General features: G+C 39.5%; 1 protein-coding gene across 1 annotated transcript in view; it reads left to right on the plus strand.

Annotated features, from left to right (window-relative positions):
* Positions 1 to 20,191, plus strand: part of LOC104076769 (vitellogenin-1-like) — a 43,969-nt gene that overhangs the window by 11,893 nt on the left and 11,885 nt on the right. The window contains exons 11-25 of the mRNA XM_009577760.1: positions 988 to 1,206; positions 3,264 to 3,481; positions 3,567 to 3,664; positions 8,176 to 8,300; positions 8,387 to 8,488; positions 8,575 to 8,694; positions 8,950 to 9,139; positions 9,228 to 9,321; positions 9,434 to 9,619; positions 14,697 to 14,841; positions 16,415 to 16,634; positions 17,514 to 17,683; positions 18,326 to 18,752; positions 18,873 to 19,171; positions 19,255 to 19,311. Of these exons, the coding sequence (XP_009576055.1) occupies positions 988 to 1,206; positions 3,264 to 3,481; positions 3,567 to 3,664; positions 8,176 to 8,300; positions 8,387 to 8,488; positions 8,575 to 8,694; positions 8,950 to 9,139; positions 9,228 to 9,321; positions 9,434 to 9,619; positions 14,697 to 14,841; positions 16,415 to 16,634; positions 17,514 to 17,683; positions 18,326 to 18,752; positions 18,873 to 19,171; positions 19,255 to 19,311 (2,670 nt within the window). The remainder of the gene's footprint in view (positions 1 to 987; positions 1,207 to 3,263; positions 3,482 to 3,566; positions 3,665 to 8,175; positions 8,301 to 8,386; positions 8,489 to 8,574; positions 8,695 to 8,949; positions 9,140 to 9,227; positions 9,322 to 9,433; positions 9,620 to 14,696; positions 14,842 to 16,414; positions 16,635 to 17,513; positions 17,684 to 18,325; positions 18,753 to 18,872; positions 19,172 to 19,254; positions 19,312 to 20,191) is intronic.

The following is a 20,191-nucleotide window of genomic DNA, read 5'->3' on the forward strand; positions in this document are numbered from 1 at the left end:
GGTCAGTCCACCATCCCCAGTAAGAGCAGGGTGTTCCCAATACTTTGTGTGCCTGCCATGATTTTTTTCCTGTAGTACACAGGCATAGCCAACGTTCCTACGTGCATCTCTTGTGTCACGACTGCCACCAGTGCTCTTGAGCTAATTAAATCTAAGCCCAGTGCCAGGGGATGGAAATTCCTTCCCAAAGCAAATGATTGTAGAGGCTTATTCAATGCATTTCAAATGGCCATTCATTTGGTTAGTATATCAAATGGACTGTTTCTGCACCATCAATGGATCTCAAATGTGATATTTTAAAGCATGGGAGCTGTATTGAAATTATTCTATAACATCTCAGGGTTTCTTTTTTACAGCCATTTTTTAGCATTGAAAACAGTTTTCTATTAGGACTTAGTTCTTTTCTCATATTCAGCCTTCAGACAACTATTTCTAATCTTGCCACGTAAATGTGTGATCCAGCTGCTTACAACGAAGCCTGTAAAATGGCCCGATGATCACATTGACAGCTATTAATCCACAATAAAAAGTGGCTGTCAGCTGAAGTTAAGGGCACCACCTCTAGCCATATCTTCAGGAATCTTATTTAAGTGTCTGAAGAATTTAACTGTATCTGCATTTTTGCACTTGTCTTCAACCATTAGACAGAGATATTCAAACAGCATTATTGCAGGGTTCTCAACTCACCCTGAAAGGCAGTGGGAACTAGCTCCTAGCCATTACTTTTTCCTTTAAAAATCTTACTTGATAACTTTAAGGAATAGTGATGAAGAAGCTGTTCATTGCAGCTTTCTTGGCTATGCTTGTTCTATGAATAAAATGTCCTATTCATGAGGACAAAAAGAATTTGAAAATATTTAAAATAAGTGAATTGAACAAACTGAAATTATCAAAGTCAAACCTCAGAATAGGCTGGGGATAGGGGATATGGGATGCAATATAAGAGCTGGAATTGAACTCAACAGAAGATTTGTTTTCTTTTTTCAGCTACTTCATGGCTTTGCAGGAGAGGCATTGAGCAAGTCTAACACAGAAGAAATTTCCCTGGCTTTGAAAGCCCTTGGGAATGTAGGACATCCAGCCAGCATCAAGCACATCAAGAAATTTTTGCCAGGATATGCAGCCAGTGCCTCAGATCTGCCACTGAAGGTCCATGCGACTGCTGTGATGGCCCTGAAAAACATAGGCATGAAAGACCCCAAAATGGTAAGGAAACAAAGCTGCCTCCTTTGCACTTATGATAACCCAACACAAGGCTGCTAAATAATGAGGGGAAAGCACACCTTTTTTTCAAATATAGCTGTAATATGTTTTTTTTAAAAAATACTTAACCATTCCTTAGTTGGCATGTCTTATTCCTTTTGACATGAACATCTAGTATTTCAGACTGCAACAAAAATCCCATTAAAAGAATACATTCATTACCCTGTTGTTGAAGACAAATCACTGTTTCCATTGCAAACATTTATTTTCCAAGGACATTAGACAGAAAGCTAAATTATTGACCAAAATGTGTTTACTGCTACTTCAATTTTGGTATGTGAGAGAACCAGAAAACAAGGTTTTCAGAGAATTGACATTTAATACCGAGTGTCACATCTAATTGTAATTCAAGACCAGATCTTATTGTAAATAGATACTAGAGGTTTGCATCCTAATTACAAATTTACAGACATTGTGTGGGTTTAAGTCATAAACAGAACATTTAATAAATGTGACTTTTGTCCCTGAACAAGATAATGATTAGATATCACATATAACAGTTACACAGGCATACTCTCATCCACCATAGACATCACTTTACAATCATTTTCACCTTAAAGCAATCTGCTTCTAAAAGGAAACCTTACATTTTCAAGATTTTTTCCCTGATATTGAAATTTTTTTGTTTATATAAGACTATTCTTAATACAAAAAGTAAAATAAAAGCTTTCATTAACTATTCTCCTACTAATCTGTATCAGTTTTTCCATTTACTCATTTTTTGCATATGACTCCCAGTCTGAGTGCACATATTGATCCACAGACAATAGTGTGCCAGGGTATGCTTTTAAGCAAAAGAATAAAGAAACAATTTACTAGAGTGCAGGAGCTAGATGCGGAAAAGCAGAGGGGGAGGAGAGAATAGCAAGGGTAGGAGTTAGGGTATTTGCTGGGGAAGAAAAAAGCCATTTTGGTGTTTGACAACAATGCTGTGTCCCTGGTTGCCCTTTGGCCTGGCTTTCCACATGTGACGCAGACCACCCATTTTCTGTGCATTTTCTTTGGAGAAAATTGATCTGGAGCAAGTTAATGTCTGTGGCCGGATTTTTCATTGTTCAAAAACCAGTTTAATGCTTGGTTTGCAGCTAGCTACACACCCATATTTGCATTAAACAAACTTAATACACGGTCTGTCTTTTTTATTGCTTAATTTGAAAAGGTAGTTACATTTAGAAAGAGGCTACTGCATCCTTGTCACCACTTTTACCTTGGTATTTGATAATTAATATACGCAAATTAATAAAAGCAATCAGGGTATTTCCAAAGTTTGTTGAAGTTTTCAGGATCCGACTTTTCATTAGAGAGCGTGGACATCAGCTGTCCCAGGCACAGGACTGTCTGCACAGGACTGGCAGAGGGGCTGCCAGAGCGGTGTTACACCATCTACATCCATTCTGAAGTCGGGGTCAAAGGCTTCAGTGCAGCTCATGGAAACTGGAAAGCTTCCAGTACAAAATTAGTCTTGATACTGAATATTGCCGGGGTCAAACACATTGGTCACAAGTAGTACTGTGGAAATTACATTTGTTGCATAAACTTTCAGCTTTAAACTGCCTACATGACACAGAAATTCCTGGTTTTTATTCTAGCAGAAAGGGCTCCAGGAGATCAAATGATTAGAAATAAGACATCCCTTTATGGGTAGGGATAAATGATAACTGAAACCACTTCTCAGGTATGTGATGGATCCATGAAATCTCTTTTACCTAGAGTGGTTATGGTACAGATATATTTTGCTATAGCTCAAAAAGGGATAATATCTTTGATGTAGAAGTTATCCAGTGAAGTTCCTTGGCTTTGATTGTGTAGGAAGTCAGACTACATTACCATAATGCCTCTTCCAGCCCCCAGACTATGAAACCAGGAACACTGTTGCCATAATAATTAAATAATACAAGTTTTAACTGCACTAGTGATGAAGAGATCATTCACCAGTGATGAATAGTAATTAGCAAAATGTTCAAACATACTGTAAATTTGAATGTATCTACTATTTTCAGGTGCAGGCTATTACTCTTGAGATTTTCCTGAATCATAAAATTCATCCTCGCATCCGAATGTTAGCTGCAGTGGTTTTGCTTGAAACCAAGCCAGGTCTTCCAATACTGATGACATTAGCTGATGCTGTGCTGAAGGAACCTAGCATGCAAGTGGCAAGTTTCATCTACTCTCACCTGAGGGCCCTGGGTAGAAGCACAGCTCCAGATCTTCAAGTGATGTAAGGAAAACCTGGATCCCTTCCCTAGATGAAAAACTTGTTGCAAACTAATTGAGGTGTTAATGTGCTCACTGAATTTTTTCAGGGCTTCTGGCTGCAGAATGGCTATCAGAGTATTAAGTGCCAAATTTGACAGATCTGGATATCAGTTCAGCAAAGTTTTCCGCTTCAGTATGTTTAAAGGTAAGATTCAGAAGATTTTGTAGAGAAATATATACAGGTCAATGTGTGAAAAAAATCATACAGTATGAGAACCCAATTGTCCTAGCCAGCTGGTGAGCTGCATGTTGTTCCTCCATATTCTTCTATGTTCAGTGAAAAAAAAAATAATCTCAGGCTCTCTATTTGGTGAGTGTTTAGGTCCCTGTGTGTTTTGCATTGTACACTGCCAGCATGAAATTACCGGAGGGCTTGTGGGGCTCTAACCCTCCATTTTCATTAGCCGGTGAGGCACATGCTCCTGTATCAAATGCCATAGTCTCAGTGGTGCTTAACAATTTCATACCATTGTTCAGCACCAAACAAACAGAAGGGACCTAAATTACTGCTGAAGTGGATTAATTTCTGCTGGTGCTGAACACCTACGACCCTTGCTGAATTCAAATGTGATGCTAAATACTCTTCACCCCAACAGTAGTGCCCAGAGAGACAGCAAACTCTGAAAACATTCAGAGGTGACAAATCATTGCACCCATGAGCAGCTAACTCAGGTTTATTGTGTAAAGATTTTTCTTGCACCTTCCTACCAGGATTCTTTACTGGAATGAGCAGATCCATGCATGGGGTCTGGAGGCTGACCAGTTACCTCAATGGGAGTTGCACATAAAAACGTAGTCAGAGCAGGGAGGACCAGATTAGAAGACAGCTCTTGCTGGGCCAAATTGTAGCTATTTCTAGTTTCCATGTATGTTATTTTTCTCAGTAGAGATTTTTTAAGCAACTCCCCTATGTAAATGACCATGACAGCCTCACTGATTTGGCATATGTAGCTGGCAGACTACGGAGATTATATCTACAAACACAGTCTCCTTACACACGCTGTTTATCTAGGAGGACTTGGATGTTTTAATGCTTTTGTTATTCACTGGTACGTGTAAAGATTATTTTCAACGTAATCAATAAAAAAAGAGACTCTGAAACATCTGAAATCCACAGTGCTAAGTGTACAAGTACTTTTGTCCTCTTTTTGGAGGGGGGGAATATTTTGAAAGACTTTTGTAGATTTTATTGTTGCCCTGCCCCTGTTTCATGGTTTTTACATGACCATTTAATCTGCTCTATAATAAAAATAAATATAATACATACCACAACAACCACAGTAATATATGATACAGATGCTTGCTGCCTCAGAGATGGAGACAGAGAGTGCCCAAAGAAATACAGTCACTAACATGCACTGTGTGAACTTTTGTACCATTTAAAATGCATTCAGGGAAGGATAAATTTTCCAGTAATACGCAGATATGTGTTTCTAGTTTTGGGTATTCATTTTCTCCTCTTATTTTTGCTTTTAAAGTGAAGCTATCTGAATTTTCGTACAGTGAGAAAGAAGGGTGCAGTACGCATGAGGGTAGCTGGCAGAGGACTACGTGAAATGGATTACTTTGTTCTGGCTGTAGCCTGGAAATGCAGCACATCAGTGAATTGCTGTTACTTCTTGGTGAAGACCAGTGTCAGAAATTTTGTTACCATGCATATGTAATATTTAAACTTTGCATCCTGAAGGATAAGGAACAAGATCCTTTTCTCACACATGCTAATCTTAGACTTGGATAACTCAGTTAGCTAAATGAAGTCAATCCTCTATTACACTGGTTGTGGGAGGAGGATCCATCCTCCAGCTTTCTGATTTGATTTGTCACCACTAGCCACAGGTGAAATGTGTTTCAGTGGGTCCGTTCTGGAGGAGTTACCATAGTGACGGCTGTAATGCAGTACTTATTTCCTTGCTAAAAACAAAAATGTGCCCTCAGCATCACAGATCTTTGTGGTGCTAGATGCTGAATTTTTAATGACAGGCAATAATGTCAGCTGAATCCATCTGTAATCTGGAATCTGTCACACATGGCCACCACAAATAGTGCTTCATGCTCTACACACTGCTACTGAAATCAAAGGGATGACCCAGGTTCTGCTCAGTGTGAGGAGTGACAGAATCTGACTTTGAATATGCACAGATTCGTGTGATTAAATATGTGTACCAATGTTCATAGATTGATGAACTGATCAAAGACTGATCATTGATTTTTCTTTCCCTCTTCCTTGGGGCAAGACATTTAGTCAGATATATGCCAGTGCCATCACATCTCACAGTGAAGTGGCCACAATGCATCATCTGACTGTGGCAGTAGGCTTTTTCTTTGGTAAATACTTTCTTAGAGCATTAGCGCTGTGTAATGCCTAAAGTATAGAAAATATCCCTGCTCTCTTCAAGTCAATGAATTCTATATAATCATTTATGAGAAACACTTCTTATTAAGTATCAGTAAGTACCATGGGGTTTTTTAACTAGGTTTTTGTGGGTTAGAACACAAAAAAAAGAGCCTTAACAATTTCACTAAAAGTACCATGCCTTATTCTAGTGTCCAGTCCACATAACACCTAGGACTGTTCTGGCTAAGCTCATTCAGAGAAAAAACTAGTCTTCACATTTCCAAGTCTCAAGTCAGCTTATTAGTAATGTCCCAGAGTGACATCACTTTGCTTTTTATTTTCTATAGGATCAGCATTAAAATGTGAGCTTTTCTCATCTCTCCTTGCTGTCTGCTGAAGGTTCTCCACTGATTCCTCTGCCATCAGTGGGGTGGCGTACATACCTGTATTTTGATTAGGAGCTGTTACTGGACCACATATGTTGTAGATAGATAGTGCCTAGCACTTTGGGTAGAACAGGAGCTTCATACAGCAAAACAGTGAAAGTGATGTAGTGAAATGCCAGTTCATACGGATTTAGTAGACTAAGTGGATTGCTTTTCCAATGGGCTGTTTCTCAAATACATGAAAAGTTGGAATCTGTCCTGAGAAATTAGAAATCAAAGTTAGTTCCAGCAATCTGATATGAAACAACTCAGCATGAGGAGTAAACAAGGGTAAAGGACCATCTAGACCCCTGTCTGCATAGACGGATTCAGAAGAGAATGGGAAGGTGTTGACTCACAAGTGAGATGTTATCTGAAACACACAGAGTGGCACTAGAGAAGTAATATGGGCATGAGTATTCATAACATCCCACATTTATGAACCAAGCAATAATCTTTTCTTTAACTTTTGGCTAAATAATTTATGAGAATTTAGGCACTCCTTTTCTGGAAAGAGGTCAAAGACTCATTCCCTCTCATAATGTTTGAAAATGTATTTCCTACAATTTGCCAATAATTTCTGTACAGGTACTGAAATTATTGGTCTGGATCTTCCAGGGCTCTGCAATTATCCTGGCTGTACTGGATTTCCAAAGCTGATTTCTGGTGGTGCTGGAAATTAATCAATACGTGGTGCCTGTGTCTAACATAAGGATAGCAGAAGATGAGCATAGGGTCTCCTAAAATACTTCCCTGTCCTCCAACTAGTGTAGGAAGAGAAGAGAGAGGAGGGCTGGAAGAAAGGAAGCACGACATATCATGTCAGCCTTGTTCCTCTTAAAACCCAAGGAAACTTAGAAAAGCCTTGGGATTACTTTAACTCAGAAAACAGGACTGTATAGACCTGTGCCAAGATTGGGAAGAATACATGACTGTGCTCTGCACTGATTATCTGTATCTAAGAACATTCTAGATGATAAATCTAAAGTAGAGAAAATAAATAGACACAAATTATGTTTGCTCAAAGTTCACTCAATAGTTAACAATTACTTAACAATTAGTGAGTTTTATGTAAGGAGTTACAGCATTTGGAACTAGATGTATTAAATTGCCTCTGAGTCATTTGAGAGACAAATCTACACCTCACCATCTGTCCTTATAGGACATCTATATCACTTTCCCTAAACTATTAGCAAAGGATGACAAATCTGTTTTCATTTCTGATCCCCTTTGTCAAGTTGCCCTAAATGATGTCTCATAAAAGCATTTCATAAGCTGACGTTACAGAATCTGACCGGATATAAATGATATAGAAGAAGCAATTGGAAAAATAACATAACCACCACACGATGAGCAGGGGGCTTGTAATTTTGCCCATTAATGGTTCAAAAATGCAGAATAATCTGTTTGACTCTTTTATAACATCATTTTTATAGCTGGGTTTTCTGGCCTTTCTCATATCATAGAATCATAGAATCACAGAATCATGGAATCATTAAGGTTGGAAAAGACCTCTAAGATCATCGAGTCCAACCGTCAACCCAACACCACCATGCCCACTAAACCATGTCCCTAAGCGCCTCATCTACACGCCTTTTAAATACTTCCAGGGATGGTGACTCAACCACTTCCCTGGGCAGCCTGTTCCGAGGCCATGCCACTCTTTCAGCAAAGGAATTTTTCCTAATGTCCAATCTAAACCTCCCCTGGTGCAACTTGAGGCCGTTTCCTCTCGTCCTATCGCTAGTTACTTGGGAGAAGAGACCAACCCCCACCTCGCTACAACCTCCTTTCATGCTGTATCTGTTGAATTATGCAATTAGTAAATTGATACAGTCTGCACACTGTGGCTTTAAAAGCTAACTGTGCTGTGTTTTACTGCCTATTTCTCTTCAGAGATCCTTATGAGTGGACTGGCAGCTAAATATTTGGTATTGAATAATGCGGGCAGCTTAATTCCAACGATGGCAATGTCCCAGCTGCAGACCCATTTCCTTGGAAAGGTGGCTGATCCCTTGGAGGTAATTGGGTCTACCCACAGTTTGCCCTCTCATCCCTTCTTGCGACCATCATCCAGCTGGCATTTACACTTTACTTCTTCCCACAGGTGGGAATAACAGTGGAAGGACTGCTGGAGATGTTTGCTAAAGGTTACTCTCCTGACGGGGACTGGGAGACTGACTATGACTTCAAGGAAATCCTGAAAACAGTAAATTGTTGGGGAAAAGAAAATCTCTAAGGTATTGCTTCCCCAAATGTTCTGAAGAATCAGAGTTTCTTCCTCTTCTCATGCAGCTCTCTGACTGGAAGGCATTCTCCAGTGACAAACCTTTTGTGTCGGGCTACTTGAAGATGTTTGGCCAAGAGCTGTTTTTTGGTGGACTTGATAAAAACGCCATCCAAAATGCATTGCAGGTATCATTTCGAAAACACTACCACCCAAGCATCAAAAGCTTTAAAATACTGTTTCTTTACACATTCTCTTCCTTTTTTTAACTTTTTAATTCAAGGGGGGTTTTGTCTTTAGTATTAATCAAGGCAAGTAAGGTCAAGCTTTGATCAGGATTAGCTATAATCATTGCTGGCAGACTTTCCCTTGAGGCACGGTTAATGACATGGATCATGATATTCAAGTTCTGCTTAGTTAAACAAGTTGAACTCTAATTGCAGGCATGGTATGGACCTGACGAAAAAATCCCTTCGATAAGGAGAATAATCAGTAGCCTTCAAAGTGGTGTAGGGAGACAGTGGACCAAGGCTTTACTGTCCTCTGAGATCCGTTGTATCGTGCCCAGCTGCACCGGGTTCCCGACGGAGACCAGTTTCTACTACTCTTCTGTCACAAAAGTGGCAGGAAATGGTAATGTATTTCAAAACTTGAGCAATACAAACGTGCTTGTCAGGATTGGGGGGGATTTTTAACACTTTTTTTGCTTTCTTTGTAATAGTTCAAGCACAGATTACACCTTCTCCAAAGTCTGATTTCAGATTGACTGAGTTACTAAATGCCAACATTAGGCTGCGATCCAAAATGAGTCTAAGGTAAATATTTAGTATAAAACAAAAGAATTATATTTCCAAGTGACAGAGGCCGTAAAAATTCAACAGCTGTTTGCTGTCTGAACATAATTTTACCCTCATTTTACCTTTTCAGCATGGCTAAGGAGATGACCTTTGTAATGGGGATCAACACACACATGATCCAGGCAGGGCTGGAAGCACACACCAAAATGAATGCTCATGTACCTGTGAATGTTGTTGCCACCATCCATATGAAGGAAAAAAATTTCAAAATTGAAATTCCACCATGTAAAGATGAGACTAACATAATTACTGTAAGGTAAGACATAGCACTTATCTTTCTATGTAGCAATGCAGAGTCTTTCCAAATAAAACAGAACATTTGCTTAGGGATCTTGTCTTTGACTGACAGCTTGAGTAACTGTCAATGATTGGTGTAGTTTATTTATTTTAAATGAAGTGACATGTACCAAAGCTTTGCTTGAAAATATGCATTACTTCCTGTGGTCTTCACCTGAAAATCCTCTTTAGGACCATTTCTCAGTTGTTGAGACCCTTAAGCTTTTTGAAACACAAATGGCATAAAATTTCTATCTCAATACATATATTTGGACTGGAGACACTATGTAAGATATAAGCCAGCTGAATCCTATCAGTTATAACAGATAACCCATATATATTTGCATTTGATGCCTTGAAGCGTAGAGGATTTGGTGTTTCTTGTGTTTTTATCTTGTTTCTCTGTGGCTGCCGTGTGGTTTTCTTGCCTGTTAGGTCTATTTGATTTATTATCAGTGCATGCAATTACAATACACTCTGGAAAACTGTTGTAGCCAGATGCCAAACAAATGAAAACAGATGGAAATACAAGCACAAAGAGAGGGAGGAAACAGAAAAAGTATGTCCAAGGAATCAAAGCAGTAGACCAAAGCTTAGAAAACCTTTACACACACACACACGCGAAGAAATACTGAGAAAGACAAGCTGAAAATTCATCACAAAGGAAAAAGCATCACTGACAACAGAAATCAGCTATTATACAATCCGCAGAAATGTTAATAAGTTTCTGCTCTAGGAATACAGCCGTAACAAAAGAGCTCAGTTGCTTGATCCAGCTGCAATTAGCATTCATGGCTGCTGGCCCAGAGAAGCTCTGCAGGTCTCCTCCATTTAGCCCCCAGTTAGGCTAATCATTATTTGCCCTTGCCCTTCAATGGTCACAGACCATCCTAGTAGGCATTTAACATCGCATCCTCCTCCCTAAGATGATTCCTCCACTCCATCAAATGTGATTGTAATCAGGTTCTCCGTGCAGAGGAGGGAGGGTTTCGGCAGTTCATAGAGCATCATTTAGCTGTGTGTAAGCTGCTGGGGCACCCCAGCCCAAAAGTTTCGTTCAGTTTCGTGTGAAGACCAGGATAGTCTGCTCCCAAGATCATCAGGACAGCAGGCACCTGCTCTCACTAGCTCTCAGGTTCGAGAAGGTGAGGTGGATATTAATGAACTCAGTAAGGATGCTGAACTGAAACGAGAATATTGGACACTGATATAGAGTTTAGAGCCTCAAGCAGAGCTACAAATGTTAGCAGAAGGATCCTCCCTGCAAAGCAAAATAAAAAGTATTTTCCTCCTTTGACTTACGGGAAAATCAAATCAGACACAAAAAGGGTTAAATGCATTGCCAGAAATCGTAAAGCAAGTCAGTATCAGAGGCAGGGGATTACAGCGGAGGAGTTCATGAGTTCCAGCCCAAGCCCTGCTCTAGACCCTGCAGCATTATCATTTATAAAGTGAAGTAGTCAGTCGGAAATAGCTCTATAATGCCAAGTATATGAGAAAGCTAATACTCGCTAGCTAACTTTTAGCACCATCAATTTTTCTCCCAAAAGCATTCCCGTTCACTGTTACAAAACAAATGGTCAGTAGAAGCCACACAGAACAATGAAACAGCAAAGAGTACAAGTAAAGGCAAAGCAATAACTAGAGAATATAACACTGAACCACATCACTGAGGAGGTCAAAGACCAAGCAAAGTAAAATCTTAAAGGTATGAAGAGAAACAAACAGGCATGATAGGGAGTTAAAGGATATATATATATTCTATATAGAATGAGTCAAAAATTTTAGTTTAACATAGACTTTCTCTTCCTTTTGCATAGATCCACCAAAGAATAAAGAACCTATTGAATTCAATATTTTAGAGATATTCTGACACCTTCCCTTGTTAGCTTTAGATTCCCCATTTAAAGAAATGGTTTCTTTCATTTGTTTGTGAGCTCTGTTCAAAATATTTTAGTATTGGGCACTTTGTCTTGATGGTCCGTGGATTACTTTCTATAGTACCATGTCGTTAAAGCTAGTCAGGATGTGATATTATTTTCCCCTTCATCTCTCACACCCAGATGCAGGAAGCAAACCGTCTTCAATAGCATTAAGTTCAGTTATATCCTACACACCATACAGGTTATAACCTCTCACAGCTGTGGGATTTATCTAAATTTTCAGGATCCAAAGAGAAACTCAGGTGAGCAATCACAGACTCTAAAGAAAAAAAATAATGAAAACTTTGGTGATAGAGAGATTGAATTCCCAAGACAAATCAGCACATTACAGACTCAACTTTCTTTATAGCAAAAATCAGAGCAACATAATTAATCATACCATGGAGAGAATATATAGCATGTGTTTCAATTCAATCTTATCAAAGTTAAATCTAATTAAAAATAATAGTTATTTTTAAGACTCTTTTAGCATAATATTTGGTATACTACAGATGGCTACTTAAACATACTTTTAAACAAAATTTACAGGAAGAAGTAAAAATCAAATAAATTTCAGGGAAAAATTAGAGCCCTGTGATTAAAGTATAAATATGGAGAGGTGCCAGAGAATGCACTTTGCAAATATATCGCATACTCATAATGACAGGCTACTGAAGTATATACATAATCTTGAATAGAGCTTCTATCGTAGGGCTTTTTTGCTTGTTTTAACTGTAGGATAAGCAGAAATTGCTTCACATGGACATTTTATTTATAAGATGAATTACGAAATTACAACTCTGTATCCAACATATATCCAGCACGTGTAACGGAAAATGCAGAAGAGCCAGTGTACGCTGTGAGCTCGCAAGGCAGCGCGGTGTGTTTGGCGACAGAGAAGGGAAACGACTGGCACTCCAAGTCTCTGTTTTTATAACGTGTTTGCACCAAGGTCAGAAGGATGATGCATAGGAAAGGCAGAAATTTTCATTTCACCACAGCAGAAAGAGAGCTAAAGATCTGGTTGGAGGATTGTCTCTTGCTTCTCATTTATTGAGATATGATGTCATGCTGTGCTTTAAAACCTGGGAAAATAGTTTTTCATTGATTTTCTTTGTTTTAAACAGACATTGAGCTCTTCTGTCCCCATGTTAGGGATGTATGTAAGGCCACACTCACTGAAACATCAGTGGGCCCAACACAGCTGAATTGCTTGTCCCTTACCCCTGCAGTGAATTTGGCTTATACTATAGCACAGCTTTTTCTCTCATCCAAAAAATACACTAATACATATTGGAAAATCTCCCTTTTATTTTTTCTCCCTTGTGTGGGATCAGAGAGAACAGATTCTTTCATACCATAGCTTTAGGCCTTCTTTGTGACTGTTTTTCTTGTTAAAGCACCCGAGCTGGCTCTTGTAGCCTATTTTTACTGTGCCGTGTGATTCTGCAGACATTGACATGTGTCACCTGTGATGCAGCTACATTTGTCGGCTCTCTGTGCTCGACAGGGAGGAATCGATCCTCCACTTTCATTAGGTGGCAGGAGTAGACTATTGGCATAAAAAATACTAAAAAAAATTGGAAAAGAAACCCCAGGACTTTCTGCTTGGAGACCCAGCCTGCAGTTCAGTGGTCATTTGAATTATTGAATGGGATTAAAATAAAAGCCATTTCCCTTTTTGTCCCTTTACCCCGATGAGCCATCTGAAATGCAAGTTGATTTGTATTTTCTTTTATCCCCTCAGCTTGTTAGGGAGAATATTTTATTTCAAATTCCATTCTTCAGGGTTCTCCTATCACCCAGCGTGGAGTGTTGCTGTCATGTCCTTATCTAAAAAAAGAGAGATGGGAAAGAAAACAAAGCCCACAGGTGACACACGTTTTATTGAGGTGTTCCACACGTAGTGCAATTGTGTGCTTTACAGTGCACACAGCACGGTAGGAGCTTTCAAGAGGAAGAGAGGGCTATCAAATGAATACAAATTCATCTTTCAAACAGGTTAGATTGGAATTGCTCAGGCTAGTACAGTGTGGGCCATATTAAAATAGAGACCATTTTGCAGACCATCTTTCCATTCACTGTCACAAAGGCCACCTCCATTGGCAGACCACAAAAGCCCCAGGGCAAGCAGATCAACTTCATACTTGAGAAACAGCACGTGGGGAATTTTGAGCTGGATGTTAGCGCTGATAAACGGCTGATAAGGAAGAGTTAGCACAAAGTTAATAGCTGAGGGAAATAGGGTTTCATCTCTCAGAAGTGTTCAGTATTCAAGATGTTTCTCTGACCCAAAACAAAACTCATAGTTATCACAGCACTGCAACAACTTCCATGAAGAACATGAGGTATGGAGCCAGGGAGTCAGGATATTTAGCCGTGAGAATCTCAGTCTCGTGCTGCACCTTATGTCACTCATCCTGGATCCTGACTAATACTCTTAGAGTCCACAACACTGGAAACAATGTACTGAACACATTAACGTAAATAGGCTCTTAACATTCCTACATATGTCTCTGTGATGTCTTGCCAAACCTGGCCAAGCCATGAGTACCAGTGACTTTAGATCAAGCTGGAGACGCTTATTTCGATGATTTCAAGTTCCTTTCTTTAATTCTGCTTTAACAGAAGTTGCACAGGAAACAGCATTCAGTAGCCACCGGTCCCTAGGTTGTATTTTGAAGTTACGGCAGTATTTTCCCAAATACAATGTCAAAGGAAATGAGAACTAAGTTTAGCAGTGAACACAGAGAAGATGAGTTTAAAAATTTAAAAGTCCAGAAGATCAAAACAGGAGACTCAAAAATTTAATTATGTAATGCACAGCCAGGCTTCTAAGTGGGCTGTTCTTCAAGGTGTTAAGCATACAGAGATCCCGTCAACTGCAATGCTTTCAACCTATACTCGTGATTCTAAAAGCCTAACTCAGCTATCTGCCCCTGGGATTGGTCCATGTCTTTATGCACTCTTAGCAGTCCTTGAAAATACAACTGACAGGAAAGATGCTGTAAATATCTATAAAGCAATTTGCAAGGTATGATTCTTGTTGCTGAGTACGTGCTACAAGGCATTATTCAGGTCTTTTCCTCAGCAGTGCTTTATTGATACAGGTTTCCTCTAATGTTTATTCTGCAGGTCTAAGACATTTGCTGTTACACGAAATATTGGGGATTTGGCTGCTAGTAAGATGACTCCAGTTCTTCTACCTGAAGCAGTGCCTGACATAATGAAGATGTCCTTCGATTCAGGTTCTGCATCAGGCGAGACTGATAACATCAGGGTAAATGATGTAGTGTCTGACTATTCTTTTTTGGGCTTTTAATCAGTGGGAGACCATTTCTTTTCTCCATAGGAAAATGTACAATTAATCTCTGACCAATGCTGCTTCGCTCAAAATAAGTCAGCTTCAATCTAATAACACAAATAGCCCTATAGTAACATTATTTTAAAATCTGGAGTGTAATACATCAGACTTGCAACACTTTTTCAAAAGCAAAAGCATTTTCTTTGGTAATTAATTTTACACTGCCATCTACAGGATAGGCCCACAATCTTTGAAATACTTTGCAACCATTATGCAAGCATCACATTCCTGGGAAGCCACAAATGTTCTACAAGACGCTCCATTGCTCAACTTCTAGAGCCAAATTTAATGCTTATAGGCATCCTGATTCAAGGATGGATGGCAGTTTGTGTGTCAAGTCAAATGACTTCCTGAGCTACAGTTTTCTGTAAAAGCCAGTACAGGCTTTCTATGATGGGCAGCGTTGTGAAGGCATCACCGTGACAATTCATTCAGTGAAAGACTGACAGAGGTGAGGAATACACTGTCCTGTTCTAGTTTCGTTGTTGTCCTGAACTCTGAAGGGGTTTCAGATAAAATAAGAGACAAACAGAGGATGAGTACAGCATTTTCCTATGGAGAAGTCAACAGGCAAACGTACTGTCAGTGAGAGCAGTTTCCAATATCCTGGAACAAGCAAAGTTCTTCTGCTTTGTGCCTCTGTGCTGCCCTTCCTGAAAACTCAGCAGTCCACAGTTATTCTTAAATGAACATCAATTGAAAAATGGCACTAACTGGAGCATTTCCCAGTATCATTAGAATTTCCTTTGGAAAGAAAATACTAGCATTAAAATTCCAGTTTTTCAGTGGGGTTCATACACGTTTGGAATCTTGTGAGACATGATAAACTGAGTAAAAAATTAATTGCAGACCTATATTACACGTGAAATGAAAGCTTACGATTATGTGTCTTTAGCCATTTGCTTCGTTGCACCAGGAAATCATAGTTTTCATTTCATGGGTTTGATTCTAATTTTAATTAATTTTAATTTATTCTTCTGCAAGCATTGCTTAGCACATGTAAATTACATAGTTTTGAGTGGAAATTTCCAACATCTGATATCCTTTGACCATTTAGTTGATACAGTCTCACATTCATGTCAGACCTCAACTGAGACAAAATTTTCATGGACATAGATGAAGGTTCTGTTGTTTGACCCAATCGTAAATCAAAGGAAAGAACTCTAGTCAGTCTAGAGCACACTCAGATTCATCAAGAACCTGCTAACAATGTCTAATACTCCAGGAAAACAAAATTAAATATTTAGAATTAATTTGTGATGTAATTTTCCATTCTTATAGCCTGAAGCTCTTTTTACACTAGACAGTCTAATCAAGCCATTCAGTTGATAGTTTTGTCCAATTGAAAACCAAGTTGTCCTATGTCACAGCCTTGCTCTCTCAAACAAGCTGGTTAATTCCTCCTGCGGAATACATGTAACTATTACCAAAACAGGACTCATAACATGCAAGTATTGCAGTTTAACTTGACATGTGTATTATCTAATAGGACAGACAGTCTGCAGAAGATGTTTCATTGGGAAATTCCTTTTCCTTTGGACACCCTTCTTCCCGAAAAGAGCCATTTGTTCAGTCTATGTGCTCCAACGCAAGTACATTTGGGTTTCAAGTGTGCATTGAGAGGAAAAGCGTACATGCAGCATTTATCAAAAACGTGCCTCTTTATTACCTAGTTGGAGAGCACGCCCTTAGAATGAGCTTCAAGCCAGGTAAGTACAACTGTGTAAGAAAGTAACAGGTGGGTGAGTAGGGGTCTGTGTATATACACATATATATTTGTATATGTACATACACATCTTTTGTATCTTAAGTACCACGAAAACTACCATTAGACCTACCAGCCTTGCCAGTATTGGCAACAGACTACGCTTGTAGCAGGAATCCATTTCTCCCCCCCTCGTCTGAGCAGCAATTTCCCAGCTCTCCCAGCAATGCCACTCAGCATGGCCAGCGTCAAGCAGAGCTGATCTGTGCCTGCAGAGCGTGTCTGATGCATCCTGAATCATTGGATTTGGGATGCAAGCACAGAGCAATTGGACATGGGCAATAGATCTGATGCAGTGTCCTGTAGCTACACTCTAAAAACCCAGGCTTTTAAAGGGAATTATGGATTAACCCTGCCAGGATCTAGTCCTTAATGTCTTAATCCATGATCATACGAAGTAAAAGCACAGCAGGCCACTGAATCTAGGTCTCCTAAGTATCAAACTAATGGCCTAACCATTGGGCCATTCTTTACAAGAGTTGAGCCTCAATTCCTCTCTGATGCCTAATTTGCTATTCCATAGTGTTATCTAGTTAGCAGTCCAATTCGCTTGACTTAAATCTGCTGATCATTCTGTTTATTGACTTGGAAAGAATCTAGTATCATACTAATATTTTAAAATTTGGTTTTTTTAAATAAGCTCAAGTATGTGCTTGAGCTATTACAGAAATTTTTTAACAAAGTTGCTCGATACCAAAAATAATCAATGAACATTTATATTTTCATTTATGGCAGAATGGCTAAATAAATTATAGCAAAAATTGCTTATTTTATTATTCAGTTGCTAATACTAACAGTAAGAGTAATTGTTGTGCAATTTCAGTTTACACAGAGGCACCTATTGAAAAAATGCAAGTCACAATTCAAGCAGGAGACCAAGCTCCTACAAAAATGGTACGTTTAGTAACATTTGAAGATCCAAAGGCACAAGTATCTTCCAGCAAAGAAGCGATTAAAAGAGTGAAGAAAATCCTTGATGATACTGATGACCAGGTACTGCTGTAAAAATCTACTTCTAGATTTGTGGGAGACATTACACAAAGCTTAGTTATTTATAGTTCTTTTACTAAGTAGCCTCCTTTGTTTAGATAGTATACAAAAATTGGAAAATAAAGACAGGTTTTGGGGTACACAAGTCTCTCTGCAGGTCTTTTGTTTGCATTCTTCTCTTCTGCAAGTGAAGGACATTAGAAAGACCAGGTTGGTTTTGTAGCTTTTTCTGAAAATCTCTTGTAAGACACAAAATAGCTGCTGTGTGCCCAAAAGGTAGTCTGTTCTGTCCAGCTACTGCAACTGTAGCAAAAAGGTATGACACCTACCCACACAATGCCCTGAGATAGTCACAGCTACAGCACTGTCATTACCAACGTTAGTTACATGTAATTGTATGACCAACAATTTCTACGCCTGTTCATTATCACAAAAGGGTTTGGGGTATTGTTATACTTATGTATGGTTTTAACACATTATCATAAATTTGTCTTATTGTGATGTATTGCAAGAATGCTACCAGGCATACATTTTGTCTTCTAAGGCAGCAGAGAGATTCATAGCTCTCTGTATCTGATTTTACTTACAGCCTTCTGCAGGAACACAGAAAAATAATTTTGTTTTTCCAATGGTACCATTGACTAGGGGAAAAGAAAATCCAGAAGCTCATCATCCAGTGCCAGCAGCGCCAGTGGAAGTGCTGAGAGCACAACGAGCAGCCCCTCCAGCAGCGACTCTGACAACAGAGCGTCACAGGGAGGCACCCGGATAAATCTGAAAGCAAGACGGTCCAAAGCCAAAGGAAAGAAATTCTACCCCTTTGGGGACAGCGGCAGTAGCAGCAGAAGCAGCAGCAGTAGCAGCAGAAGCAGCAGCGGTAGCAGCAGCAAAAGCAGTAGTAGTAGTAGTAGCAGCAGTAGCAGTAGTAGTGGTAGTAGTAGCAGCAAAAGCAGCAGTAGTAGCAGCAAAAGCAGTAGTAGTAGTAGTAGTAGCAAGAGCAGTAGCAGTAACAGCAGCAGTAGTAGCAAAAGCAGTAGTAGTAACAGCAGCAGTAGCAGCAAAAGCAGTAGCAGTAGTAGCAGCAGCAAGGGCAGCAGCAGCAGTAGCAGCAGCAAGGGCAGCAGTAGTAGTAGCAGCGGTAGCAGCAAAAGCAGGAGTAGCAGCAGCAAAGGCAGCAGCCGTAGCAGCACAGGTAGCAGCAACAGCAGCAGTAGCAAAGCATCTGGTATAAAGCATAAGGCTAAGAAACAGTCCAAGACCACATCATTTCCACATGCCAGCGCTGCTGAAGGAGAGAGAAGTGTCCGTGAGCAGAAGCATAGTACACAGAGTAGCAGCAGTAGCAGCAGAAGCACCAGCAGCGGCACCAGCAGCAGCAGTGAAAGCGTTGGTGTTTCCCATCACCACAGCAAATATGACAGACAAGCTGAGCTGAAACATGTCAAGTCCCAATTTAACAGTCACAGTAGTTACGACGTTTCTACAGAATGGGTAAAATTTTCTAATGCTTTGACTTCTGCTAGGAGGTGATCCTTACTGAGCTGTGGGTAATAACTTCTTTTGGAATTTTGCAGGAATATCATCTTCCAAAAGTATACCGGCTCCGTTTCAGGTCTGCTCATGTCCATTGGGTAGGTCCCTAATTCAAGTGCACATTCCCATGGTGGCTGCAGTTGGTATGACCAAGCATATTACTGAAGGACTTTCTTTGGTTCATTTCACTTGAGCATTCCATACTGCCCAAAATCAGCATTGACAATGGCCAAAATAAGCATATTTATTACTAAAATACCAACTATTACACTACATCCTTCTGTTGTTGCAGCACTTGCAATCCTCAAATTTTGGTCAGGACACCTTTGGGCTAGATGCTGTACAATGCAGCCAAAGCTAAGTTAACAAAGACTGTGGGGGAATTATAAAACAGCAGGATCTTCCAATAGGAATGGCTGTGTCCACAGTTTTTAGGCAATCATCGTAAAATCACCATGTATGTGGATTGTATCAGAAACCAGGTTCAGTATGCATTATGGCGCAGAGGTATTTTAAGTACGTATTAGAAGGATGATAATGTAGTGGCTTTTGCAGGTATTACCTATAAAGTTATTATGTATCCTGCTTATGAAAGAGGAAGATGATTTACAGTGTTTTTAATTAAATTGTAATCTCTTTTCTATTTCTAAAAAAATATGGATATGTTTGACCACTTATTAAGTGTCAGGTTTTATTTTCCCTAACATTAGACCTGGACAATGTGATGTTGCCATTTGCAATCACTGTCTACATGACCTCCCTATCAGCAGAGAAGTCCAGGTGGATCCGAGGCACATTCCTACCCAACATACTTCATGTCTGCATTATGATAATAAAAATAACACTCTAGACACGTCTAAGTCTGTCTGTTACCTCTAGAGGGAGGCTGATAGCTCTGGTTTTGATGTCTACACTGTAAAACTAGAGGCCATGCCATAGCTTTTTAACCTATTTTTGTTTCATAGCATCCGGATCGGA

The sequence above is a fragment of the Fulmarus glacialis genome, unplaced genomic scaffold (genome assembly GCF_000690835.1).
Source record: "Fulmarus glacialis isolate BGI_N327 unplaced genomic scaffold, ASM69083v1 scaffold815, whole genome shotgun sequence".
NCBI lineage: Eukaryota > Metazoa > Chordata > Aves > Procellariiformes > Procellariidae > Fulmarus > Fulmarus glacialis.